The sequence below is a fragment of the Tribolium madens genome, unplaced genomic scaffold, assembly GCF_015345945.1.
Source record: "Tribolium madens isolate multiple individuals breed KSU strain unplaced genomic scaffold, Tmad_KSU_1.1 Scaffold_2;HRSCAF=44;Tcas5.2_LGX, whole genome shotgun sequence".
Taxonomy (NCBI): domain Eukaryota; kingdom Metazoa; phylum Arthropoda; class Insecta; order Coleoptera; family Tenebrionidae; genus Tribolium; species Tribolium madens.
In genome coordinates this window covers 1266692-1289208 of record NW_025400995.1, presented here as the reverse complement: position 1 = coordinate 1289208, position 22517 = coordinate 1266692, and the positions used below count along the sequence as shown (strand labels likewise).

General features: G+C 36.3%; 5 protein-coding genes across 9 annotated transcripts in view; 2 read left to right on the top strand and 3 right to left on the bottom strand.

Annotated features, from left to right (window-relative positions):
- Nucleotides 1-15: 15 nt before the first annotated feature.
- Nucleotides 16-1100, bottom strand: LOC123006585 (bifunctional arginine demethylase and lysyl-hydroxylase JMJD6). Its single transcript, XM_044401174.1, has 4 exons — nucleotides 909-1100; nucleotides 371-859; nucleotides 192-321; nucleotides 16-145 (listed from the first exon to the last, which is right to left on the bottom strand). The coding sequence occupies exons 1-4, from the start codon at nucleotides 1092-1094 to the stop codon at nucleotides 60-62; spliced, it is 891 nt and encodes a 296-aa protein (XP_044257109.1). The 5' UTR covers nucleotides 1095-1100; the 3' UTR covers nucleotides 16-59.
- A 465-nt stretch (nucleotides 1101-1565) lies between these two features.
- On the top strand, nucleotides 1566-2904 carry LOC123006661. Its single transcript, XM_044401311.1, has 2 exons — nucleotides 1566-1735; nucleotides 1783-2904. Exon 2 carries the CDS (start codon nucleotides 1784-1786, stop codon nucleotides 2843-2845), a length of 1062 nt encoding a protein of 353 aa, XP_044257246.1. The 5' UTR covers nucleotides 1566-1735; nucleotide 1783; the 3' UTR covers nucleotides 2846-2904.
- LOC123006660 (galactose mutarotase) lies at nucleotides 2853-5795 on the bottom strand. Of its 3 annotated transcripts, none has more exons than XM_044401310.1 (6): nucleotides 5676-5795; nucleotides 4267-4659; nucleotides 3497-3794; nucleotides 3298-3448; nucleotides 3042-3252; nucleotides 2853-2995 (listed from the first exon to the last, which is right to left on the bottom strand). In XM_044401310.1, the coding sequence occupies exons 2-6, from the start codon at nucleotides 4624-4626 to the stop codon at nucleotides 2915-2917; spliced, it is 1101 nt and encodes a 366-aa protein (XP_044257245.1). In that variant the 5' UTR covers nucleotides 4627-4659; nucleotides 5676-5795; the 3' UTR covers nucleotides 2853-2914. The 3 variants fall into 3 exon arrangements, with proteins under 3 accessions (XP_044257245.1, XP_044257244.1, XP_044257243.1); XM_044401309.1 differs by lacking the exon at nucleotides 5676-5795 and adding an exon at nucleotides 4830-4980; XM_044401308.1 differs by lacking the exon at nucleotides 5676-5795 and adding an exon at nucleotides 4723-4960.
- On the top strand, nucleotides 5016-8691 carry LOC123006659 (protein patched homolog 1-like). 2 transcript variants are annotated; one of them, XM_044401305.1, is made up of 14 exons: nucleotides 5016-5401; nucleotides 5448-5694; nucleotides 5738-5811; nucleotides 5863-6099; nucleotides 6148-6319; nucleotides 6367-6467; nucleotides 6514-6634; nucleotides 6681-6977; nucleotides 7026-7274; nucleotides 7320-7635; nucleotides 7686-7828; nucleotides 7875-8036; nucleotides 8088-8483; nucleotides 8529-8691. In XM_044401305.1, the coding sequence occupies exons 1-14, from the start codon at nucleotides 5316-5318 to the stop codon at nucleotides 8652-8654; spliced, it is 2727 nt and encodes a 908-aa protein (XP_044257240.1). In that variant the 5' UTR covers nucleotides 5016-5315; the 3' UTR covers nucleotides 8655-8691. The 2 variants fall into 2 exon arrangements, with proteins under 2 accessions (XP_044257240.1, XP_044257242.1); XM_044401307.1 differs by lacking the exon at nucleotides 5016-5401 and having other exon boundaries at nucleotides 5552-5694; nucleotides 5745-5811.
- Nucleotide 8692: 1 nt separating this feature from the next.
- Nucleotides 8693-22517, bottom strand: part of LOC123006658 (plexin A3) — a 50191-nt gene continuing 36366 nt past the window's right edge. For both annotated transcript variants that reach the window (XM_044401304.1, XM_044401303.1), the window contains exons 6-16: nucleotides 16586-16715; nucleotides 16370-16532; nucleotides 16113-16321; nucleotides 15729-16062; nucleotides 15102-15681; nucleotides 13499-13784; nucleotides 13202-13447; nucleotides 12112-13155; nucleotides 10648-11542; nucleotides 10101-10246; nucleotides 8693-10055 (exon numbers count right to left, since the gene is read on the bottom strand). In XM_044401304.1, coding sequence (XP_044257239.1) covers nucleotides 9879-10055; nucleotides 10101-10246; nucleotides 10648-11542; nucleotides 12112-13155; nucleotides 13202-13447; nucleotides 13499-13784; nucleotides 15102-15681; nucleotides 15729-16062; nucleotides 16113-16321; nucleotides 16370-16532; nucleotides 16586-16715 — 4210 coding nt within the window. In that variant the 3' untranslated portion in view covers nucleotides 8693-9878. The remainder of the gene's footprint in view (nucleotides 10056-10100; nucleotides 10247-10647; nucleotides 11543-12111; nucleotides 13156-13201; nucleotides 13448-13498; nucleotides 13785-15101; nucleotides 15682-15728; nucleotides 16063-16112; nucleotides 16322-16369; nucleotides 16533-16585; nucleotides 16716-22517) is intronic.

Sequence of the window (22517 nt, the reverse complement as noted above, 5' to 3'; positions counted from 1 at the left end):
GTAAAAGAAACACACTTGACATGCTACAATGACTGTATTTGGTAGGATTTTGAGTACACTTAATCGAATTCAGCTCCAATTGTGATACTTATCTCGCCTGGCAAAATAAAAGTTTGGTGATACCAACGATTTGTATCGACGATGACTAAAAACCACAATAGAAATGAAATGTGAAAATAAAACTCCCTTACTTATTTCACCCGACTCCACAATAACTTGTATTTCTTGACATTTGTAAAGACATTCAGGGGGTGGGGCCAGTCTCCATAATTTTCGCCCTTTTATTTGTGCTTGCCAAGACGGGTATTGCACATTATCGACCTAGAATTGTATTAGAGCAACCCTGTATATAAATACTGGAGTGAGTTACATGCATGTGGGCCCCTTGTCCGGGTCCCCCCATGAAAATCCAATTCAGGGCGATGTTTTCCGACGTGTTGGGCAGAAAATACGGGGTGTTGTAATACTCGCGTAGGATTTTTCCCGCATTATCGTTACAATTGCTCCAGCCTATGTACCAGGGCTTTTGGCCTGGCTCCAAATTAGCCCTTTTGGGGTCCATCTCTAACACTTCTTCCAGAGAAGTGAATTCGGTCTTGTAGGGAAAAAACTGGCAAAAATTCGAGTCAGAATTCGCGTACAAGTTTTTGAAAAAATCAAATGAGAATTTTTGGGACGCCGGCCAAGTGGTCGCACCGTCGGTCACAACGACGGGCTTCGCCGATGTTACAAAATTCGAGTAGAATTCAGAAGGCGAAATGTTTTTGATTTTTGGGACTTCTGTCACGCCCTCGCAAATGTCGCAAGATTCGGGTTCTCGGAACCATTTCGATGAGTCAGATGGCATGTCGATTAAACACTAAAGTGTGTTAAGTGTTAAGTATCGTCTTGAGCAACATTTAACTTACCGAAGACGAGTCAAAAAAATTTATTTGAGTCGTGAGTAGGAGAAGCGGGACAAGGAGAAAAAACGCGGTTTTAGGGAACGGTTTTTTAAAAATTTTATTAGTCACATCGAGTTTGGAATAGTCGTGTTTGGAAAAACCCGAGTACTTTTGGGTAAGGGCCTGGAGGCGCTTTTCGGCTTTCTGCATAACGGCTCGAAATCAACTGGGGATGTTTTCAATCCCGTCCCGAGTTATCAGGAAAAGAGGGACTCAGCCGTCTGAAGTTAATCAACTGTTAAATTGATACCACCTGCGTTTAAATTGATACCCCATTAAATCATTCAACTTTAAATCAGATTAACTCAAATTAATGAAAGGTTTTATCACAATCACGGATATAGATAATGATCAGTTTTATTACAAATGTTGATAATACGCTTGTGTTTCATGTTGAATTTCAATTTAGCGCCATGGCCAATATGGCGACTGTTTTTCTTTGTTATTGGCTGGGTACAAATGTCAAAATATTTGATTTAAAACAAATAAAAAACGACTAAAAGTCACTTAGAGACTCTTTTAGTATTTTGGTGTTGATTTTTGATCTCCGATTGGCTAAAAAGGGTATGTTGCGTTGAGGGTTATTAATTTTTAGGTTGAATTTAAATTTGGCGCATGACCAATATGGCCACTGCTTCTTTTTCATTGGCTGCGTCCAGCCGATATTTACAAGGGATTTCTCTCATAAAATTCAAAATATTTGATTTAAAATAAATAAAAAACGACTGAAACTCAGTCAGGGGCCGTTCAGTACTTTATTATTTATTTTTGATCTCAGTTTGTGTAAAAAGGTATGTGTTGACGCTTATCGATTTTTTAGGTTACGTTTTTGTTGTAGAATGGGGGGCTGTAGGTGTTCCTACCGGAACTGTACGAACACAACTAAGACCCGTGATAACCTCCACTTTTTCCACTATCCGGTGAAGCAAAAGGAGCGGTGTAGACAGTGGATAGAGAACGCTCAGAAGCCCCAATTTTACGACTTGGATGAAGTCCAGTTGCGGAATAAAGTGATATGTGAGACGCATTTTAAAGATTGTTATTTTCCCAACATTCAGAAGAAGAGGCTGCTTCAGGGGGCTGTGCCAACGTTGGATGGTGATTGTGAGCCAAAAAGGACAACACCTGAAAGTGCGTTGAAGATACAAGATGTTCAAGTCCTTCCGGCGAATGCGGACGGTACAATCTTCGTTTTGGAAACTAACATGCAAAATAATTTTCAATCAGAAAAAGTCCAATCTTATATCTATACAAATAACGGGCTTATGGTCCCCATAACTAAATTGACTGATACTGTGGATGACAACATTCAGAATATTTTCCCAGATAGTGACACTGAAGAGGTGGAGGAACCCCCTCAACCCCAAGTGAAACTCAAACCAGAGGCGGAGATTTTCACGGAAACTCAAACAGTTGAGGAAAAAGAATTCGAGACTTTTGTTTTTGAGAATAGCCAAGGCGGACCAGACGTTGAAATGGTCATACCCGAACAGACAAAAGTTGTAAAAAAAGTGGCGAAAACCACAATGACTGATGATATTTTTTCGAAAACGGTTGGTAGTAAATATGTTCAAAAAATCAACCAACATAGTAGAGACATCGCAATTTTGAAACGACTCCTAAAAGCCAAAAGGCCGTCGAAAAGGCCCTCAAATTCGGTCATTTTAAACTGTCTAAAAAGTCAACTCGCCCCAAGTCTTTTCAGTGTAGTTAACGTAAATTTAAGTGAACAGTGTGAATTCACCCCTGAGGATTTAGAATTTTTTTCGACGATTCACTCAACGTCGCCACAAGTCTACGAAATCCTAGGCCAAAAGTACAAGTGGAAATTACCAAATCCCGAGATTTTGAACAATATTCCTGCTAAAAACAACGGACTTGTGTATTGTGAGGACAATTGAAACGTAATTTAATGTGAAGTATAATTTGTAATTTAGATGTAACAAGCATGAGTTTTTAACAAACTTGTTTTAATTCTTCACGGAGAATTTGTAAGCCACGTTGTGGTAATAAGTCTCGCCGGGCACCAAAATCGACTTAGGGAAATTATCCTGAAACGAAGATTTAAAACTCGGAAAAAAAGTCGAAAAAAATTACGTGATTCGGAGCATCGGGCCAATTTTGCGTCTCCAAACACAAAGCCCCGTGTTTGTAATAGGAAGCGCCTTTACCGACCAAACTCGCCAACTTGCTTTTATCCCCCTTGCAAGTTTTGGGGTTTTCGGGGAAGAAGTTTGAGGTGTAAAACTGTACTCCGGGTTGGTTGCTATACACTTCAAGCATCCTGCCACTGTCAGGGTGGTAAACTCTGCAAAAAAAAATATCACAAATCGAAAAACCCTTGGAGTTTCACCTTGCGATAAATGTGGTTCCTTGCTCGGGGCCTTTGTTGACGCAAAAGTTGTGGTCAAAGCCGTCGCTTTTGGGGACTTTGGTGATGACATCGCCGAGGACTTTGGGGACTTGCAAGTCGAAGACGGTGTTGGCCACCGGTAGTAATTTTCCTGGAAAGTTTGTTAGGGTTTTATGACGGGGGTTTCGGGGCACCTCACCTGTGGGAATGCTGTCGGCGTCGACTTCGGTGATTTGGTCGGCGTTTATGCAAACGACGTGTTTGTAAAGTTCACTAGCGCCAGCGTCATGACCGGCCAAGTTGAAGTACGAATGGTTTGTCATGTTGACATAAGTTGGTTTAGTTGTGGTCGCTTTGTACTCCACCAAAAATTCATTGTTTTCGGTTAGCTCAAAAGTGGCATGGACTACGACATCCCCAGGGAAGCCCTCTTCAAGATCAGCGGAGTGGTAACTCATTGTTACCTTATTACCACTGACGTAGTACTCCCAAATGACCTAGTAACAAATTAAAAAAAACATAGTTTTCTCTGCAAAAATACTTTATCAAATCCTTTGAAACCGCCATGTAGGTGGTGGGCGCCCCGATTGGTTGATAAGGAATAAGAGTTGTTATTAATTTCGACTTTTCCAAATTTGATACGATTAGCGAATCTCCCAACAGTTGCGCCGAAATACCGATTGAGAGGATTTTGGTACCCTAGAACCACAATCAAGAAATCTCCCCCAAATTTCAATTTTACCTTCCAGGTTGTGAAACCCGGTCACAATATCGGCCCAAAAGCCCCTTTTGTCTGGAATTTGAATTGACGTGATTGTGGCCCCATAAGTAATGACTTGCACGGAGACATTGGAATTGCTCCATGAAAAGGCTTTGACCAATTTCAGTCCAAGGTGACCGAAATCGCTCTCTTTAAACGCAACACTTGACATTTTCACAACCTCTTATCAGTCCAGTCTTATCACTTACTTTATCAAATCCGACAAATCCGCCGTGCAATTGGTGCTTGCCGAGGTTTTTGCTCACGTTGATTATTTGGTCAAAGAGCTTGAATTGGCCGTTTCCGATCCTGTTGGCAACGCGCCCCACAGTAGCCCCAAAATAGACTTCGGCTTTTTGGTACTCTTTAATTGTGCTACCGCCTCCTACGACATCCTTGATAGCCCCGTTTTTGTCCGGGATTTTCATAGAAGTTATAGTCGCCCCATAAGTAATAACTTGCACGGAAACGTTGCTTTGGTTTGTCCAAGTAAAACTACGGACTGAAATGGACTTTCCGGTGTTCTTGTAAGTGTACAAGTCGAACTGGTCTTCTGTTAGTTTAACCATTTTGGTTGGATTTACGAAGTGAACTAATGCGAGCTGGAAGGAATTTAGTTATTTATTGATTTAGTGATAATTGTTATCAATTTGTTTTGTACACACCGATTATAATGACCACAAACCACAAAATAAAACTAAGAAAACTAACCGCTTGTTTTGCTTTTTTGATAATTTTCAAAATCAAAAACAATCCCTAAAGGGCTACCAACCTAACACGACATATCCCCATTAGAGAATTTATTTATTGATTTAACACACTGGGGTGATAACTAATAATTGAATTGTTATCACTTTGTTTTGTGCACACTGATTGTAATGACCACAAAACAATAAAAAGTAGCACTTGTTTTGCTTTGATAATTTTCAAAATCAAAAAAAGGGCTGCCAACCTGACATTACATAACCCCATTAATTAACCTTTATCCACAAATCTACGAAATCTAAAAAAAAAACAAATTATGCGATAAGTACAACAATGTAGTTGTTGACCTTGTCATTTATACCAACTAATGTTTTATATCGTGATGATTCGATGACAGACCAAAGAGAATCAAGTCCAATAATGGTCCATTAATGTGGTTCTCTAACAAGTTAAGTTCCTAATTGATTTAATTAGCCTTATAAAGTCGTAATCTATGGCCACATTATCTAAATTACGATTTTAATCCTCGAAAATAGCAATTTTATTCGTCAACATGCCATCAAAAAAAGCGCCAAATTTGAATTGGTATCAACGTTTCACTTACACCGTTGTCAATTTCACGGAATATATATTTTACAAGTAAGTACAATATTTAACAACACGAAAAGTATCTGTTTTTTTTTAGTTTGGGTCGTAAAGTGGGTCATAGTCCGAAAAAAACAATTTTATTTTGCTGGATTTTTGTATTGTTGAGTTCGTTGGGTTTTCTGCGTTTCCATCAAGAAAAAAATCCCATGAAATTATGGGTCCCACGAAACTCGAAATTTGTTAAAGACACGGAGTGGTTAATGGAGAAATTTCAACTAGGGTATAGACCACAAGTCGTACAAATTGTTGCAAACGACGTACTTACTCCCGAAATCCTGCAACAAGTAAATTTTCATTTCATTTTTCACCCTTAATAATTTAACACAGCTTTTAGAACTTGACTTCAAAATAGACAATACTATAACTGCGAAAAATGTCACATGGAGTGATGTTTGTTTCACGTAATTACCGGTATTACTGCTGTATTTTATTATTACATTTAATTATTTTAGGATCCCTAAAGTCAATAAAGAATTACTACGTTTAATGGAAGGAGATAAAAAATCAAACGTAACTGAAAAAGATCCAAGTGTCACGATGAATGCAGCTCTCTATTGCAGTTTTATAGAAATTATGGAAAATGAGTGTTTCAAAAAAAGTATCCTAGAATTGTGGGACTACAACCCCACTGTTATCAACCAACTCACTAAAACCGACATTTTGAACACTATTAATGATTATGACGAAAAGTATTTTTTTCTCGCCTACGACTAAAAAAAATTAAATAATTATTCTAGTGCCATTATGGGACGTTTCAAAAACTATAAAGAATTACTCGGTGGTGTTATTTATAATGAAACAGGTCACATAGTCGCAGCCAAATCTTTACAAAATTTTTGGATGGTCTCTGTCAATTTTACAACAGTCGATATGGACAAAACTGGAAATAATGCGGGAACTGCTGATTGGGTTACTTGTGACATTTACTCAATTTTTAAACTAATCATTTTTTGTAGGCGTCTGAGGATGCTCTTGAGTGGGAATCCGAATTTTTGAAAACAATACAAAACTTCAAATACGAAAACAATTTGACTTTTTTCTACACAGCTTCGCGAAGGTAAAAACTCGAAATGGAGAGTCCAAAATACTTAAAAAACTTTCAGTTTTGGTGATATAAGCAATGCGACGATGTTCCAAGACATTGGTATCCTCTGCATAGGTATTTTTATAATGGTGATTTACGTACAATTTGTGATATCTAAATTTAATTGGTTGGAAGCAAGAGTACGTGCAACCCCCCCAAAATGCAGTGTTTCAAATTCAGTTTTAGGTGACTTTGGGTTGCATTGGTCTCCTAACTGTGGGTATGGCGTTTATAGTAGGTTGCGGTTTATGTTCCCTTATTGGTGTTTCCTACGGCCCTGTTCACACTTCTCTTCCTTTCCTTTTGATGGGTCTAGGGATCGACGACATGTTTGTGATAATGGCATGTTGGGAGGAGTTGACTAAAGAACAGAAAAAACTCCCAGTCCCTGAACGCATCGGTCTAATGTTGAAACATGCGGGAGTTTCAATTACAGTTACCTCAGTTACCGACATTCTTGCCTTTATTATCGGAGCCTCTACTGTAAGTTAGAAGTGGCGAAAGCCCGACTTTAATGATGAATATTTCAAGATTTTGCCAAGTCTTGAGTCTTACTGTATTTATGCAGCGTTTTGTGTCTTCATGACGTTTATTTTTGCTGTTACTTTTTTCACGGCGTGTTTTGTACTTGACCAGGAGAGAATTGAAAAGAAGCACAACGGGATTATAGTGTGTCTAAAACATGAAAATTATGAAGTGAATGAGTGTAGTCAGAGGCAAATTTCAAATAAAGTCTTTCAGTATGTGTACAGTAAAGCCGTATTGACGCCAACAGGAAAAGTAGAGTTGCATAGTTTATTTTCTACCACTGATTGATATTTCCAGACTGTTGTCATCCTAATTACTGTGATATGTCTAGGGTTTAGTTTAGAAAGTATTAGGAGATTGGAACAGAAGTTTGACCCGACTTGGTTTATCCCTAAGTCGACATATTTCGCCGATTATTTGACAGCACGCAAGACTTATTTCCCCACAAGTGGGTTCGAAGCTGGGATTTACATGGGTGCAGTTAACTATAGCACCGAATTGTTTAATATCAAAAAAATGGTTGATGAGTTGTCGAACAACAGTGATATTGCCTTGGGTGTGATTTCGTGGGTTGACCCATTTCGAAACTTTGTCAAAGATAACTTCCACACAGGTGAACACCTCCTCACAACCCCCCAAAAACATCAACAACTAACGTTTCAGATATCTACGAAGAAGTTTTAAGCGATACTTATTTTAGTCTTTACTTATCAATGTTTTTGTTTAGTGCTAGAAATGCGGTTTATCAAGCCAACTTCCGGTTTGAACGCCCCCTGGAATGTGGGGTTGGGGCTCCGAACATAATTGTAAGAAACTGTCTTATTGTCACAAAACGTATCAAGAAAATTGTAGATGTCAAGCATCGAGTTCCATTTTAATCAGTTTAGGGGCCCCGAGGAGTACCTCCCTGCCATGCATGCAGTACAAGACATAGCAGCAAGAAGTAATTTCTCAACAGGGGATAAATTTATTACGGTTTGGTCTAAAGTTTTTGCAACGTGGATCACAGACGAAGTAATTAACAACAGTCTCTGGTTTTAAACGACTCTAAAATAATCATTTCAGTTGATAGAAACCGAAGTTGTGAGGAATCTCCAACTGGCGTTGCTTTGTGTCATGATTTGCACCGCGTTGTTAATAGCCGATCTCCAAGCTTGTTTTTGGATTTTTATTTGCGTTCTATTGACTATGGTGAATGTTTGTGGGTTTATGCAACGTTGGGGGCTCACTATTGACTTAGTTTCCTGCATCGGTTTAGAGTTGGCGATTGGGTTGTGTGTTGATTATGCGACTCACATTGGACACACTTTTTTGACAATTAAGGAAGGGACTAGAAGGGAGAGGTCGCTCAAAACTGTGACTAGTATTGGGTCTGCTGTGGTTTATGGCGGTATTTCGACTCTGATTGGGGTTTTTATGTTGAGTCAGTCTGAGGCGTACACTTTCCAATCGTTTTTTAAGGTATTAATTGGGGGTTATTAATTGGTTTTAAAGTGCAAGTTTCAGATTTTTTTCCTGGTGATAGTATTCGGTTTGTTTCATGGTGTTGTCTTGTTACCGGTTATATTAAGTTGGGTTGGTCCAAAACCGTATAATGTTGGTACAATTGTGAGTGAGACAGAAATGATTTGATTGTATTTTGGTGAGGTAATAAAGAATAAAACATTGAGTGATATTTTACTATTTAAGTATTTGAAATAACTCCATTCAGTCTTTTATAATGACATATAGTATTACATAACCATTCATATTATTGCAAATGCAATCGAGTATACACACAGTACTATGAATACATCGTGCACACACACTTAGTATATACAAAAATTTTTCTACGCAAATTGTCCAGAAGCATTGGTTTGGTAAAACTTATGTTAGAATTTAAAAAAGTAAAAATATATAAAATAGATGTATGTAAATAATAAAACTCGCACTGCTGCACTGGACGTGATATGCGCAGTTGTCCATAAGCTAAGTTGAGGATTCATTGCTTTTTATTTTTTCCCAATAATTAGTTAAAGGACGGTTACAATTCGTATGATAAACAATGTAAATTGAAATAAAACAACGTTAAAAATATGCAAGTTTTAGATCCCCACACTTATTTATAGACAAGTTTAAGTTTAGTAAATAATAGTTTACAGCCTGAAACATTTCCATTTGGATGTAATTTACAATAAAACGATGTGAGAACGAAGGAACGAAGGTGAACGAATTATCGCAGCAACACTGTCACTAGAGCCCTTCCTTCATGGGGGCCATGGTACTGCTGTCTGCTTTAACGTAAACGTACACAGCCTTATTACACATACACAAATCACACTGACACAACCCGTGCACAGTATGTATAGGTTGAGACATCGATGATTGAAAAGTCGCAAATAAACACTACACCCTGCTGCTTCCTTCAATGCGGAAGACAATCGTCTTGATTGCATTCAACTAAATATAAAAATATTAAACTGTACAGAGATAATAAGGTACATTCATCATACAGTTATCAAAAAAGCATAGTTGATATTCACGCAAATATCGATATATGGACTACTGCTGAGTTTCAGCACAGCAAAGCATAAACATAATAACGTTATCATAAAAATATACACTTATTTATGGAGACAGTACACCACTCAATCCTACCAGAGGCACTTGAAGTCACTGAGTGCGCACCGACCCCGACACAGAACGACTATTATAACTGCATGACAGCAATCCAACAACACAGAGAGAAAGTTTCGATGGATATGTATTTATGGCCGCCACGGTCTATCAGCAGGCCAATTCCTGAGGTGCTGAGGGCTGCAGAGGGACCACAGGAGATATCGGAGGCGCCGACGGACGCATCAGATCAGGCCAGTATCACGGTTGTCCCTGATCGGACATTATATTATGAACCTGTTCTAATTTATAATGCAACCGTTGCTTCTGAGAGAATTCGTCCTCTTCCAAAGTCACAGTTAGCTGCTCGTTGTATTTCATCGCGTACGTATAAAGCTCATGTAATGCACAATTCGTGTTAAACTCAGTTGTATGAAGCTAAAACAAACATTTAAACACAGCTATAACTCAAACCAAACCTACCCTTGACTCTTCTGCCAACATTGCGTTCATATCTTGGTCAGAAATCGCCGACATCATCTTAATATCGGAGTAATACCTCTCCACCCACTCTTTATAACATGGAATGTCCTTGGCGTACAATAGTTTCGAACTTGGGGAGTCTTTACCTGAATTAAACAAATTAATCAGTGAATTAATTATTATACTTTAGAAAACATTCATAATCATTCATTTCGTTATTCGATATATTTCATTAATTCAATATTCATTTCTCGAATGATCCAATAAACTAGGGAATAATCGAAGTCGATAGTGATTATTTTGTTATATTGGTATTTCAAGTGACATTTGACAGCAAGAAAGAGATTAGAAGTTTATTGACCATCATTACAATGGGTCATTCTTTTTTGTTCAATCTTTGTATTTCATTTATTCAAATATATGAAACTCAAAAATTTGGCTATCAATTATTTCGTGATGGTGCGCATGCGCACTGGACGATTATTTCGATTATTGAAATATATCAGTTATGCTCAACACTAAAATTAATCACCTCAAAGATGCTTACCTAACCTATGATCGGATGTGGAACACGAGTCCATGAAAGTTTGAGCAACTACAGATAAACACGAATCCACGATATTTGACTTGTGTATGTCGAATACAAAATTCGGATTTTTAATAATATTGACCCAAAACCTGAGCGGTAAGGAATTACTCTTCCATGTGTGTACGACTTCAGGATCAGAAATGCCATGTTGCAATGCCTGATCGTCGAGAAAATCAAACATATATTTGATGGCAAGTGGTAACGCTGAGCCTCTATGTGCCGTACTAAATATCGTCTCGAATAAATCATCGACGAATTTTTGCAACGTCCCTTTTGTCGCCAAAAGTCGTGTGAGGTAAATCTCCGAGACCATTTTATTCCCTCTCTCACCCTCCTTTTGGTTATCATTGTCGTGGTGTTTGACCAAATGCCATACTTTGTAGCCTTGGTCTTGATCGTGGTTAAGTGGGCTTGTGGCACGACTTAATGGCGGACTTGCTGAACTGAATTTACTTAGATTTAGTGTTTCATATTTGTGGGATTTCTCATTCTTCTCAGAGAAAATACTTAAATTATAAATGGAACTTTGTTTTGACACTAGATTAAGACACCCGCCATCGGGGACTCGATAGTGGTTGAGAGTGTTTCTCCGCTTCCACTCACCCTCAACTTTGTTCGTCGTGTCTTCGTCGTATAAAATAAGACGGCCGGAGGTCCCCGTACGCCATTCTAAATCTAAATCGTCTTTTCTAGGTCTTTGCGAGTATGGGGTTGCTCTATAAATTGTATCGAGAGATTTCTCCTTCACTTGACTTATTGTATCACAGTCCAAAACCTTCACAGGGACATTCTCAGTGTTGTGGTCGAGACCACCAATAAAAACAGTTTGTTGAGAAATAGAAACATATACAGTCTAGAAAAAAAACGTCACGTTAAAAAAATTAAATAAATTCGAGTGGGCGGTGATTATAATCCTTCAGATGGCAACCCTGATTTTTGACATCCAATGACAAGTTTGCATTTTATTCATTTTGAGTGGAACAGAAAAATTGTACAGATTTATCAACAAGAAAATACCACCTAGGATTTGGACTTTGGAAAATTACGTTTTTAATGTTGTTTGTAACTAGAATTTTCAGAAGTAATTTTGAATGCCTATGGTTGGTAACCCCTTGTTATTGACGGTTGACGTTTTCTGTCAACCTGCCCTCAACTTTCAATTAAATTATCCATACAAGCTGACAGGTGACTTAACCTAAATTTTGACACTAGTGACGATATGTTTTGTTTGTCACCAGAAACCAACCTAACCAAATTTAAGATAACCTATTCACGAATATCCCTAGTAATTTCTTGTTGATACGACAATATTGTTGCAAGTTATTACAAAAATGCTGAACAAGCAAAAGTTGTTGCCAACTGTAGAATATTAATCGTCGCCTACTCTAATTATTTTTTTTTTTGATCATGATTTTGGCTCACCATAGGCTTAAAATCTATTGATTGTCTAATGAGTTTCTCCTCGCTGAGTGAGTATCTTGCTTCAGAAGTGATAGCATCGACGGGCCCCTTATCCACTTGCTGTTTCACGGCTCTGAACAACATGAATAGTGGCTCCCCGGCACACTCACGCAAAAACTTGTACAACAGGAATGTAAACCACGCACTTAGCATTTTCTCAGCAACACTTTCCGTACGTCTTAGAAGCAATTTCGGGTGGCTTTTCCCTTCCATGCACTTTTCGATAAGTTCGGCAAGAAGTGTTTTCAAAATGTCGGTGCAATACTCCATCTTGCTTTGAAGCGTCACCATGATTAGTGACGCTACATTCACTTTATCCCTCATCGAAAAATATCTATTACTTTCTAAAGTACGGATAAAAAGCAAGAGGAAGGTTTTGTTCATAATTAACTGCCCGAAACATCTCAAACCTTTCTCTTTTCGGATGAGTTCGGGTCGTTCCCATTGCAAGACAGCGTGGTCGTCCACATTCGGGAAGAGGATTTTCATAGCGTAAGTCCGGTAGTCCAAAAATGGAATACCACCAGAGGTCAAGTCACCGGTCAAGTCAGTCATTTCAGTCTGCAATTCAGCGAAGGCTTCTTTACACTCAGCGGCGACTCGTAACTCGAGAATGTCCATCTGTTCTTGCATGTTTTTAAGAACTCGGTTACTTTCGGTTGATTTTCGACGATAAGCGATTAAAAAGCCGATGAATATTACAATAATTACAACGACGATTGCAATTGCTACAATCAACGTGGGTTTTGAAATAGGACCGTTGAGACCTTGAGCGGGTGAGTATGACAAATGACCGATGTTAAAACGTAAGGTGCCACCCACTATTACTGTAACCTCTGGTAAGGCTTCACCATTGGGTTGGCCTTCGTTGTTTAAAGCCGGAGGTTGGGTTTCAGGTGGGCGACATGTTAGTTGTTGTCGGGATAGAGAAGTTACGTTACAAAAACTGTTACCAATTCGGACTTCTACATCCGATTCTTGACACGCCCGGTCGATATTTTGGCCCTAAATTATCAAACTGTGTCAATTATTATTTCACTAGAAGACTTACATTGATATTGAGATATTCCGACTTGTAGTATTTCACTTCTTTATCGAAGGGAATAAAAACGGGATTTGGGAAAAGTAAGAAAGGTGAGAAGTCTTTATTCAGGGTGAGATTTTGTACTCCTGAAACATTGTCCATCCTAAATCCATATTCTAATTTCAGGGGATTATCCGCGTCTAGTTTTGATTCATCTGCTTCTATTACTGGACTACTACATGTCATGCTGGTGTTACTTTGTACTGTACATTCCTGTAAAAATCCCGTCATAGGAAATCCCCCACTGTTTCATTACCAACTTACACTAACAAACATTTTCTGTTCGTAGTAAACATACATTTGTGGTTTTTGTATGTATGCGAGATTTTTCCCGGTAACTGAAATCTTAATGCCTCCAGCTGGTATACCTTTAGGAACCTTAATCTGACTAGCAACTCCCGATTCCGCCGATTCTATAATCGGATCTTCTACATATTCGAAATATTCTTTCTCGAAATAGCGATCGCCTTTATCAAATTTCATCCTCAATTTTTTCGGGCCGGTCTTATCACTCGCACTTGTAATACACAGGGCTTGATTTTGGTCGGTCCTGAAACGAGTTTAAAGGAGAGATCAACTTTCAAAATACAATTTTTTTATGATTCGTAACAAAAATATATATTGTAACTAGTTGGGACCTGTTACAAAAAGTTACAATTTCTTTAGACAATAAATAACAAATGTGACGGTTTATTACAAATAAATAAATACACTGGCCGCCAAAATTAACCGGACAACCAGAATTTTGCGATTATTCAACAGAGACAAAATTAAGTTTGTACTTATTTCAGATTATTGCCCGTTCTTTTCTGAATGAGGACAAATTTGTTTCAAGTGCCCCAGAGATACAAAGCATTAAAAAAGACGTTGCTTTTCTAATGTTACAGAAAGTTGGCTACATAAAAAGTTAGTTAAAATTATTGCTTATGTCACCAAAAGAGCAAAATTACGTCTTTGAACACAAAAAATCAGAAAAACTTAAGACTTCAAAGGATTACAAGTAAAACGATTAATTATTGGAAGCCTATTTTGGCAAATTCGGCCTACTTAATACGAACATTCATTGAAATTGGAAATGTAAGGCTTTTTTTGAACGTTTAAATCTCTCAAGTCTCAAGAATTAAAATTATGGAAAATGCGGTACACATTCAGAAAAGAATGGGCAATAATCTGAAATCAGTAAAAACTTGAGTTTGTCGCTGTCGCACACCACAGCTCAGTACAAAAATAAGTAAAAAAACTGTGCCTTAATCTTTTAAGTAATTAGAAGACAAAACTAGATATGTTATTGAATTAAATTACAATGATCTACAAAGTTCAAACGATATCTAAACATTTCTTGGCGTATTGCATTATTTTATTTGTTAATTTGCTATTTCAATTGTATACGTCTTTTTTTAACCACTGTTTTGTCGATTTTGAGACATTGTAGTACGAATGCTTAAAAACAATTTTGCTATTTGCATTGTCCTGATCAATATCACATTGAATAATACGAGAAATATAGCCTTTATGACAATATTTTTTTATGCGGCCTAAATCATTTAAAAATTGTTTATTCAAAACCACCGACACAATAAAACTTTGTTAACGAAGTAAATCATTGTGTTCTTTCAAATCATTCGTCTATTAAGGGAAATTATCGAAAAAAAGTCGTATCGCAATCGCGATCGCGCAGTAAACGGTGAGCTGTTGGATGGAGTTCACAAAATATTTAATTTTGAAGCTCCCAGCCTAAATATTTCGAATTTAATTTCACAAATGTTCATGTTTTATTACATTGCGTTTATTAGATAAATAAAAAAATGCATTTTGAAAGTTGATCTCTCCTTTAACCAAATGACCTAATTGAATGTCCTTTACTTACGAAAGTATCCGACAGGGCAAATCATCAAGGAAAGCCTGAATGTTACTCCCGGCGTTCATGTACTTCCCGGTGATTTGCAGCATCGTCCCCCCGGACTTGGGCCCGTATTTGGGGGCGATTCCGGTGATTACCGGATCGACGAAATTAAAATCGGTTTTCGATTCGCCTCTGTAGTCCTCGACTCGGACTAAAACCGGTCCATGGCGGGCTTCATTTATCCCCGGCCCATCGACTTTGCACACAATTTGCTTCGTTTTGATGTAGAGGTGTTCGTACGGTTGGCAATTGATTCCAGCAATCATGACTCCGGTGTATATATCCTGGAAGGTTTTCCCGAGGTTGATCCCCTGGATTGTGATATTGGTACCGCCTTCCCATGGTCCTAACTCCGGACTGAAGGAAATCACCTCCGGGTTAGGGCACGTTTGGCTCCGGTTGAGCCACACCGCTGAGCCTCTCTCGCACTGATCCTTAACTTCACACCGATCCGAGCTTTGGCACCATCCACAATCGTATTTCTTCGCCAAAGCCAAACACATGCCACAGTTATCAGCCATATCACGGCATCGATAGATAACAACTAGAAAATCACCTGATTGAGGGAAACTAAACAGATTGGGAACTCACTGTGAATATTATCGGGGTTATCAAGTGGCTTGGAGCCACCCCAAATGACGGCGAAAGTAGCGGTAATGTTGGGGGCACGGGACGTGTATGAAAACTCCATTGGGTCACAATAAATCGTATCGCCTAATAATTGTGCATTGACACTAGTGACTCGGCCTTCGATGTTAAATTGGCACACAAAACGTGTTTGGACAATGAATTGGCCAATGATATGCACTTTGACTTTGATTGCTTTTTTAATTCCTGAAGCTACGAGGATTTCAGGGGAGTTGCCCACCGTTGCGTTGATTGTGGGGCAAAACGCCGGCCCTGAGCGGTAACTTGGACCAGCCCTCTGAGACAGAAAAATTTAACCAAAATTAAAGGGGGTAATTCGTTACTTACACTAACACCTGTTACGAGTATGTCGTTTCGGCAATTTTCCGCCGTATCATGCGTACATCTGTGTCCATCCACGCACCAATCACATGGGAACGAGGAGGATACGCATTGCGTACAAGAACTGTAAGTGTTGCAATCGAAGAATGTGAAATTTGTTGCGACAAAATCCGGCCCGGATGTCATTCGGACTGATAGTTTGGCAGTAAAGTGATCTGAAAGGTGTGTGTCAATATCTCGTGATAAGCCCGAATAGGACTTACGTTGGCCGGGAGGGATTGACGGGAGGAGATCGGTCCTCGGCGTGGTGCAATTAACCCCGGATCCCTTCCTCGTAGCGTTTGTTATTAATGGTTTATCAAGAACAGTGAACGCACATAAGAAATGGCCGCTTAAACTCGGTAAATTGTCAATGATGAGGTCCAACTGAAAAATCGGGGGTTACATTGATGGGAAATTAAGTGTGAGGGATTTTATACCGTTCGAGCGGTGGTTCTTTGGAGTTGATTCGGTATAACGGAAGTTATTGTTGTACACCTTCCGCTCTTATAACTAATCCAATATAAAGGATCTTTGGCAGCGTCTTGACAGTCGGAGCGGAGGCTACACCTAAAACATTATGATAAAGTTGAGTTTTTTTTTTAAAGTTTATTGGGAAAACTAATTATATTTATTAAAACTTTTCCTATGATGGAATTATTTGTAATCAAAAAGTTTCCAACTGGCTTAAAATCAAATGAAAAATATGACTGCAAATAAATTAAAACAGTTTTTAATCACGATTCAGTCAAATATCATAGCCCCGGGACTCGGGACACGAAAAACATATTTATTGATTCGTCATCAAACCAAAGGTGTACCAACTTGGCTGTAAAATACTCTACAAACTATTCCAACTAAACAGTGATATTTATCTAAAATTTTGACTATAGCCATAATCGTTTAGATCCTGCTCAATGAACCGGAAATTGGTTACAACTTTGTTATTTTTTAAATAGAAAGTTATGTTTTTTATTGCGTTTTTGGATTACTCACGTGATTTTGAGACAGTTTTTATCAGACTTCCCTATACCTTAATTTAACCGTTTTTGAAATATTTAGACTTTTTGCATCTTTCTCTCCAAAACTCGATAACTCTACCATTTTTAATTATTTTGAAATCGTATTTGGGCATATGAAAAAGAAAGGTTAGTTCTTTTCTTTAGTGTATTTATAATTGGAAAAATAATTGACAAACCTCTATATTTTACCAAAAGTAGGTAAACTGTTTCCCAAATTTCAACGTGCTCTGCTAAACCGTTCTGAAAATATTTAGCTGTATCCATACTTTTTAGCGACCCTGTATACCTATTGTCTATTATTCGAGTTATCGAATCTCGATACAGAATATTGCTTTTTTGTATATTATTTTATTTGAAAATTATAAAATGTATACAAAAATTAACTGTTATGGCATAAAATATGCAAGTTGTTCCGGCTAAACTCCACATTAGAAATACAGGGAGTTCTAACAGTGATATTTATCTAAAATTTTGATTATTTTATCAGACTTCCCTATGCCTAAATTTAACCGTTTTTGAAATATTTAGACTTATTTGAATTTCTTTTAATTTGCATCTTCCTTTCCAAAAATCGATAACTCTACCATTTTTAATTATTTTGACATCGTATTTGGGCAGATGAAAAGAAAGATTAGATCTTTTTTTCCGTGTATTTTATAATTGGAAAAATAATTAACAAACCTCCAAAATTTAAGGTCACTTTGACAAACTTCAAATAATGGTAACTGAATTTTTTGAAATGGAAGGCCCCAATTTTTTCTTCACTAAATGAAAAAGGATTTAATTCTGCATTGATCGGTATACCTAAATTTAACGATTTCAAAGTTATTTTTACTTTTTTTTACAATGGAAAAAATTCATTACCATCCATGGTAATTTTCGCATAGTTTGCCGTCAAAATATTTCTCGCAAGTTTTTTTCACAATTCTTTTCGTAAATTTATTTAATGTAAATTTTAATAACTTTGTTATTCTATTTTTTTCTTCTTATTTTTATGACAACCTGTGCTAAATAGCTATGGCTAATGAATTTCTCACAATATCAAAAGAAGTTACTATAACTTGAAAACTATTAAACATAGGTTTAGGTAATGTTGATACAGATCGTAGCAGAACTAAATTCTCCTGCATTTAGTGAAAAAAAATGGGGTGTTTCATTTACAAAAATTGAGTTAAGGGTATTTGAAGTTTCCTAAACGTAACCTTACATTTTGGCGGTTTGTTAATTATTTTTCCAATTATGAATACACCAAAGGGAAGATCTAACTTTACTCTTTCGAAATACGGTTTCAACATAATAAAAAATAATAGAGATCAATTTTCGAATAGGAAAATTCAAATCCAAAAAATTTTAAAAATATCTAAATATTTCACAAACGAATTTAGGTTTAGGGAAGTCTGGTAAAAACTCTCTCAAAATCACTTAAGTAATTCAAAAACGCAATAAAATCAGAACTTTGTTATAACAGGAAGTGCCGCCATCTTGAAAATATTTTCACTGAGCAGAAGCTAACTGATTATGACTATAAACAAAATTTTAGATAAATATCATTGTTATAACTCCCATACTTCTAATGTGGGGTTTAGCTGGAACAGCCTGTATAATTATGAGCACATTCATCAAGGACTTTGGTTTAGTGTGAATACTACCGAATTTCGCGGTTTCTATTGAATAAAAGTGGAGGAATTGCAGTTGAGCTGCAAAACTAATAAACCACCTAAGACATCGACTGAAACCAAAACCGAGTTGTTTAGGAGGGGAACAAAACTAATTATGAAGTAGAGTCGCTAACCTCTCGGGAAAGCCTCTCTATCAAAAAATTAAATTAAAGTAGGACTCCAAACCGATAAAGATAGTTCGAGTTATGCGAGATTCTTCTCAAAACCGTTAATTTTTTGGATATAATGCGAATGAATTTTAAGTGAAGGTGAAAAGCAGATTTGGCGGCAAAGAGCAATTTATAGATTTGCATGGACCAGGGGAAAACTTGCCAGATATTGCATGTCAGAAGGTGGTGGAATGAAGGAATCCACATAATTAACTAGGGGTAGGAGCAAAAGAACGTGGCTAAATTGTAAACTATCAACCTAACCAAAAATAACACCTGAACGAATTGAATTTACTTTTTAGGCAAATCCCGGCTTTAATTTTCGGATTTTCGTAAAAGTGACTTGTCTTGCATTCAGAAGAAAATAAAACAAAGTCAATTAGGAGACTCCTTCGTTACTTTTATTTACCAAGTTGTAAAACAAAATTTTACACTTGAGTAATTGGATAATAAAAGTCTTAAAATATGTAATTAGAAGTTTTAATTGCCCAAAAGTATAGGACAGTTATTGAAGAATCGGCATTAAAAGTTATAATGGATAATTAGAGATGCCGGGACAGTCGCGAAATAAAATAAAAATCTTTCATTTCGTTAGTTAAATAGCAGGTGGTGTGTAGTTAATGAAATAAATTGTAGGTACATGTTAGAATAGCTGTTAGAAGCACTTTACTACCAAATAAATTTCATTAAATTCATTGCTGAAACAAATTTCATCCCCTTACTTTTCAAAGAATTTTCGGGCAATATCTAAACTTAATTACGTTCATTTGGAGGAATTCTAGGCACGCTTATTACATTGTTTCGCCATTTTTGTTCCAAAAAACATGTCACTACTTGTACTAATTACTAATAGTGATCTGTTAAGGCAACTTGAAGGGTGGCTTTATTTATTGTTCCATCTGTTATGAATGAAGCCAGCTCATTTACGTTGATGCGTTGCATTAGAAACGTAATTTCCGAAAATTTAAATTACTTCCGACAAAGATAGTGTGCACGTTTATACCTTCATGTCACTTTAATATTCCACTGTCACTCTCAAAGAAAAACCTACCCTACATTTCCAAACAACGAAAAGCGTCCTTTATTAATTGAATTTTTACTATTTTATTGTTGCACTATCTCAGTTTCATCGCAACAAAAATGACTCATCCTGTGGTGGATTACTCATGCTGAGGCAAGTATTCAAAAATAAATTATGCCAAGTGAAGAGCATTTTGTTTACCGATTTAATTAAATTTAAAAAGTGGATCTGCGCTGTTGAATCCTTTTGTAAAATGTGATTACAGCGAGATTAGGTTTAAAAAAATGATCTGCTGATAGGAAAAAATTGTGGTCGGACATTTCGTTTGATTCATTGATGTCTGGTATCGTAAATTTCAAATATGCATATTACTGGAGCAATTTCAAAATTAAAGCGACTTTAATCTGAAAAGCTGCAAAACTTTTCGCCAACATTTTAGTTTGTAACGAATCATAAAAGTGCATTTTTTGCGAGTAATTTAGCATCTGTTTTAGTTTACGACATTTTAATATTGGATGAAAAATGTACCAATTTCACGTAGAGAATTACAACAAACAAACGCGAGCGTCTTTTAACGGCCAGTTGCAAATAAAAGTGAAATAAATTCGACTGAGTCATATAAATAAACAATTTATGGACTTGGAGTTGGAATTTATTCGAGTTGCGGTGACATTTACCTATTATTTATTTTAGATAATTAACCAAGTTCCGGATTTGATTTTGGTGAAAAATATTTATGACCCTAGTAGGGCTGGCTGCCCTTCATTGCACGCAATCGGGCTGAATTGTTGCGTTTATTGAATTATTTTTGTGGAAAATAAACGTTTCATTATATTTAAATTTCAACCGAGTTGTGCGCTTATAACACTCGAATACTTCACACATTATTATTTTGCGGATTTCGGTTTGTTATAATTTATCAAATTTCTAAATTTGGTCGATGCGGTCGCGATTTTTGTTTAGTGGGCGATTTTCAAATGGCTCATTGTTTCAAAATTCAACACCCACAAGCCACAAATAAGGCTGTCATATTTTTATGAATTACGCAATTTATGGACATTGGACGCTCTTGTTCTGCCCTTGACTTCTGCGTTCGCAGAATCTCACTTCACATATCAACTCTTAATTTCTCACTTTTATTTTCCTCCGACAAATATTAAAAAACCTTTATGAGAGTTGTTATTGTTATTATCTTCTCACTGCACATGGAGGAACATTTTTAATTCCCATTTGCGCATTTTTCAACGCAATATCTCAGGGGTAAATAACACAACCCTTCCTTTGAAGACTTTTATTTAGACGGGTATTTATACAAAAATACTACAAACAATAACTGATTCCTTTATTAAAAAATCTGGGAAGAAGCTTCCAAGAAGTAAATAAACCAATTATTTTTAATATAATACATTCTAACTTGGTCTCCAAGAAAATTTCAGAAATTATCATAATAACAAAGCAGACAACAGAACGACACTTTTCTACTTATTTTCCAAAATGTTGTACAAAAAGATAGTTCTGGATTCCAAAATTTTAAAATGTCCAAACTTTGGTCCTCTTATTCTGATATTTTAAACAAAATTTCTTTGTCTTTTTCGTTTCTTCATGTTGTTCAGTTTCACTTATTTTTCTTTTTGTTCATTTCATTATTTTATAGCTGTTTAGTGATTGTTTTAGTAATTTTTTTTTAATATTTTTTGTCGTTTTATTGGTTGTAATCTGAATTTGTTTTGTTTTTTTTTCTTGGTCGTTTTTTAGTATTATTTGATTGTTTTCCTTTTTAATATGTCGGAAACGTTTTTTTTTTCCAAATATTTGTTGTTTTTTCTTAAACACTGATATGAAACCGTCCACAAATTTTTTTCTGAAACTTTAAAGTAATAATGATTTGTTTTTTGTATTGTTTCCTTTTTTGTTATATTCTCTTTTCCATTACGTTTTTATTTATTTTTATATTTTCGTGCTTTACAACATTTTTTATCGGATTTTTATGTTTTCAATTATTTTTGAGATATTACTTGAGTTTTCGCTTTTTATTTTTAATAGGGTAATTGATTTCACTATAAAAATACTACACGCAATAACTGATTCCTTTATTAAAAAAAATAAATTTCCAAGAAGTAAATAAAACACAATTATTTTTAATATAATAAATTCTAACTTGCAGAAAATTTCAGAAATTATCATCATAATGATAAAGCACACTTAACTACTTATTTTCCAAAATTTTGTGCAAAAAGATAGTTCTGGATTGCAAAATTGTAGAATATCCAAATTTTGGTCCTAAATGCTATCCTAAGTTATCTCTTATTTTGATATTTTAAACAAAATTTCTTTGTCTTTTTTCATTTCTTCATGTTCAATTTCACTTATTTTTCTTTTTGTTATTTCATTATTTTATAACTGTTTAGTAATTGTTTTAGTAAACATTTTTTTCATATTTTTTTATCGTTTTATTAGTTGTAGTATGAATTTTCATGTTCAATTTCACTTATTTTTCTTTT

Bases quoted from the DNA above. Each gene is read 5' to 3' on its own strand.
- LOC123006659 (XM_044401305.1), top strand. From the start codon at position 5,316: ATGCCATCAAAAAAAGCGCCAAATTTGAATTGGTATCAACGTTTCACT. The intron at 5,695-5,737 runs GTAAATTTTCAT...AATTTAACACAG, and splicing joins CTCCCGAAATCCTGCAACAA to CTTTTAGAACTTGACTTCAA. The intron at 7,829-7,874 runs GTAAGAAACTGT...AGAAAATTGTAG, and splicing joins TTGGGGCTCCGAACATAATT to ATGTCAAGCATCGAGTTCCA.
- LOC123006660 (XM_044401310.1), bottom strand. From the start codon at position 4,626: ATGGTTAAACTAACAGAAGACCAGTTCGACTTGTACACTTACAAGAAC. The intron at 3,795-4,266 runs GTAAGTGATAAG...ATTTGTTACTAG, and splicing joins GATTTGTCGGATTTGATAAA to GTCATTTGGGAGTACTACGT. The intron at 3,253-3,297 runs GTGAAACTCCAA...TTTTTTTTGCAG, and splicing joins GGAACCACATTTATCGCAAG to AGTTTACCACCCTGACAGTG.
- LOC123006661 (XM_044401311.1), top strand. From the start codon at position 1,784: ATGGGGGGCTGTAGGTGTTCCTACCGGAACTGTACGAACACAACTAAG.
- LOC123006585 (XM_044401174.1), bottom strand. From the start codon at position 1,094: ATGCAGAAAGCCGAAAAGCGCCTCCAGGCCCTTACCCAAAAGTACTCG. The intron at 860-908 runs GTAAGTTAAATG...AACACACTTTAG, and splicing joins ATTTTTTTGACTCGTCTTCG to TGTTTAATCGACATGCCATC. The intron at 322-370 runs GTAACTCACTCC...ATACAATTCTAG, and splicing joins GACAAGGGGCCCACATGCAT to GTCGATAATGTGCAATACCC.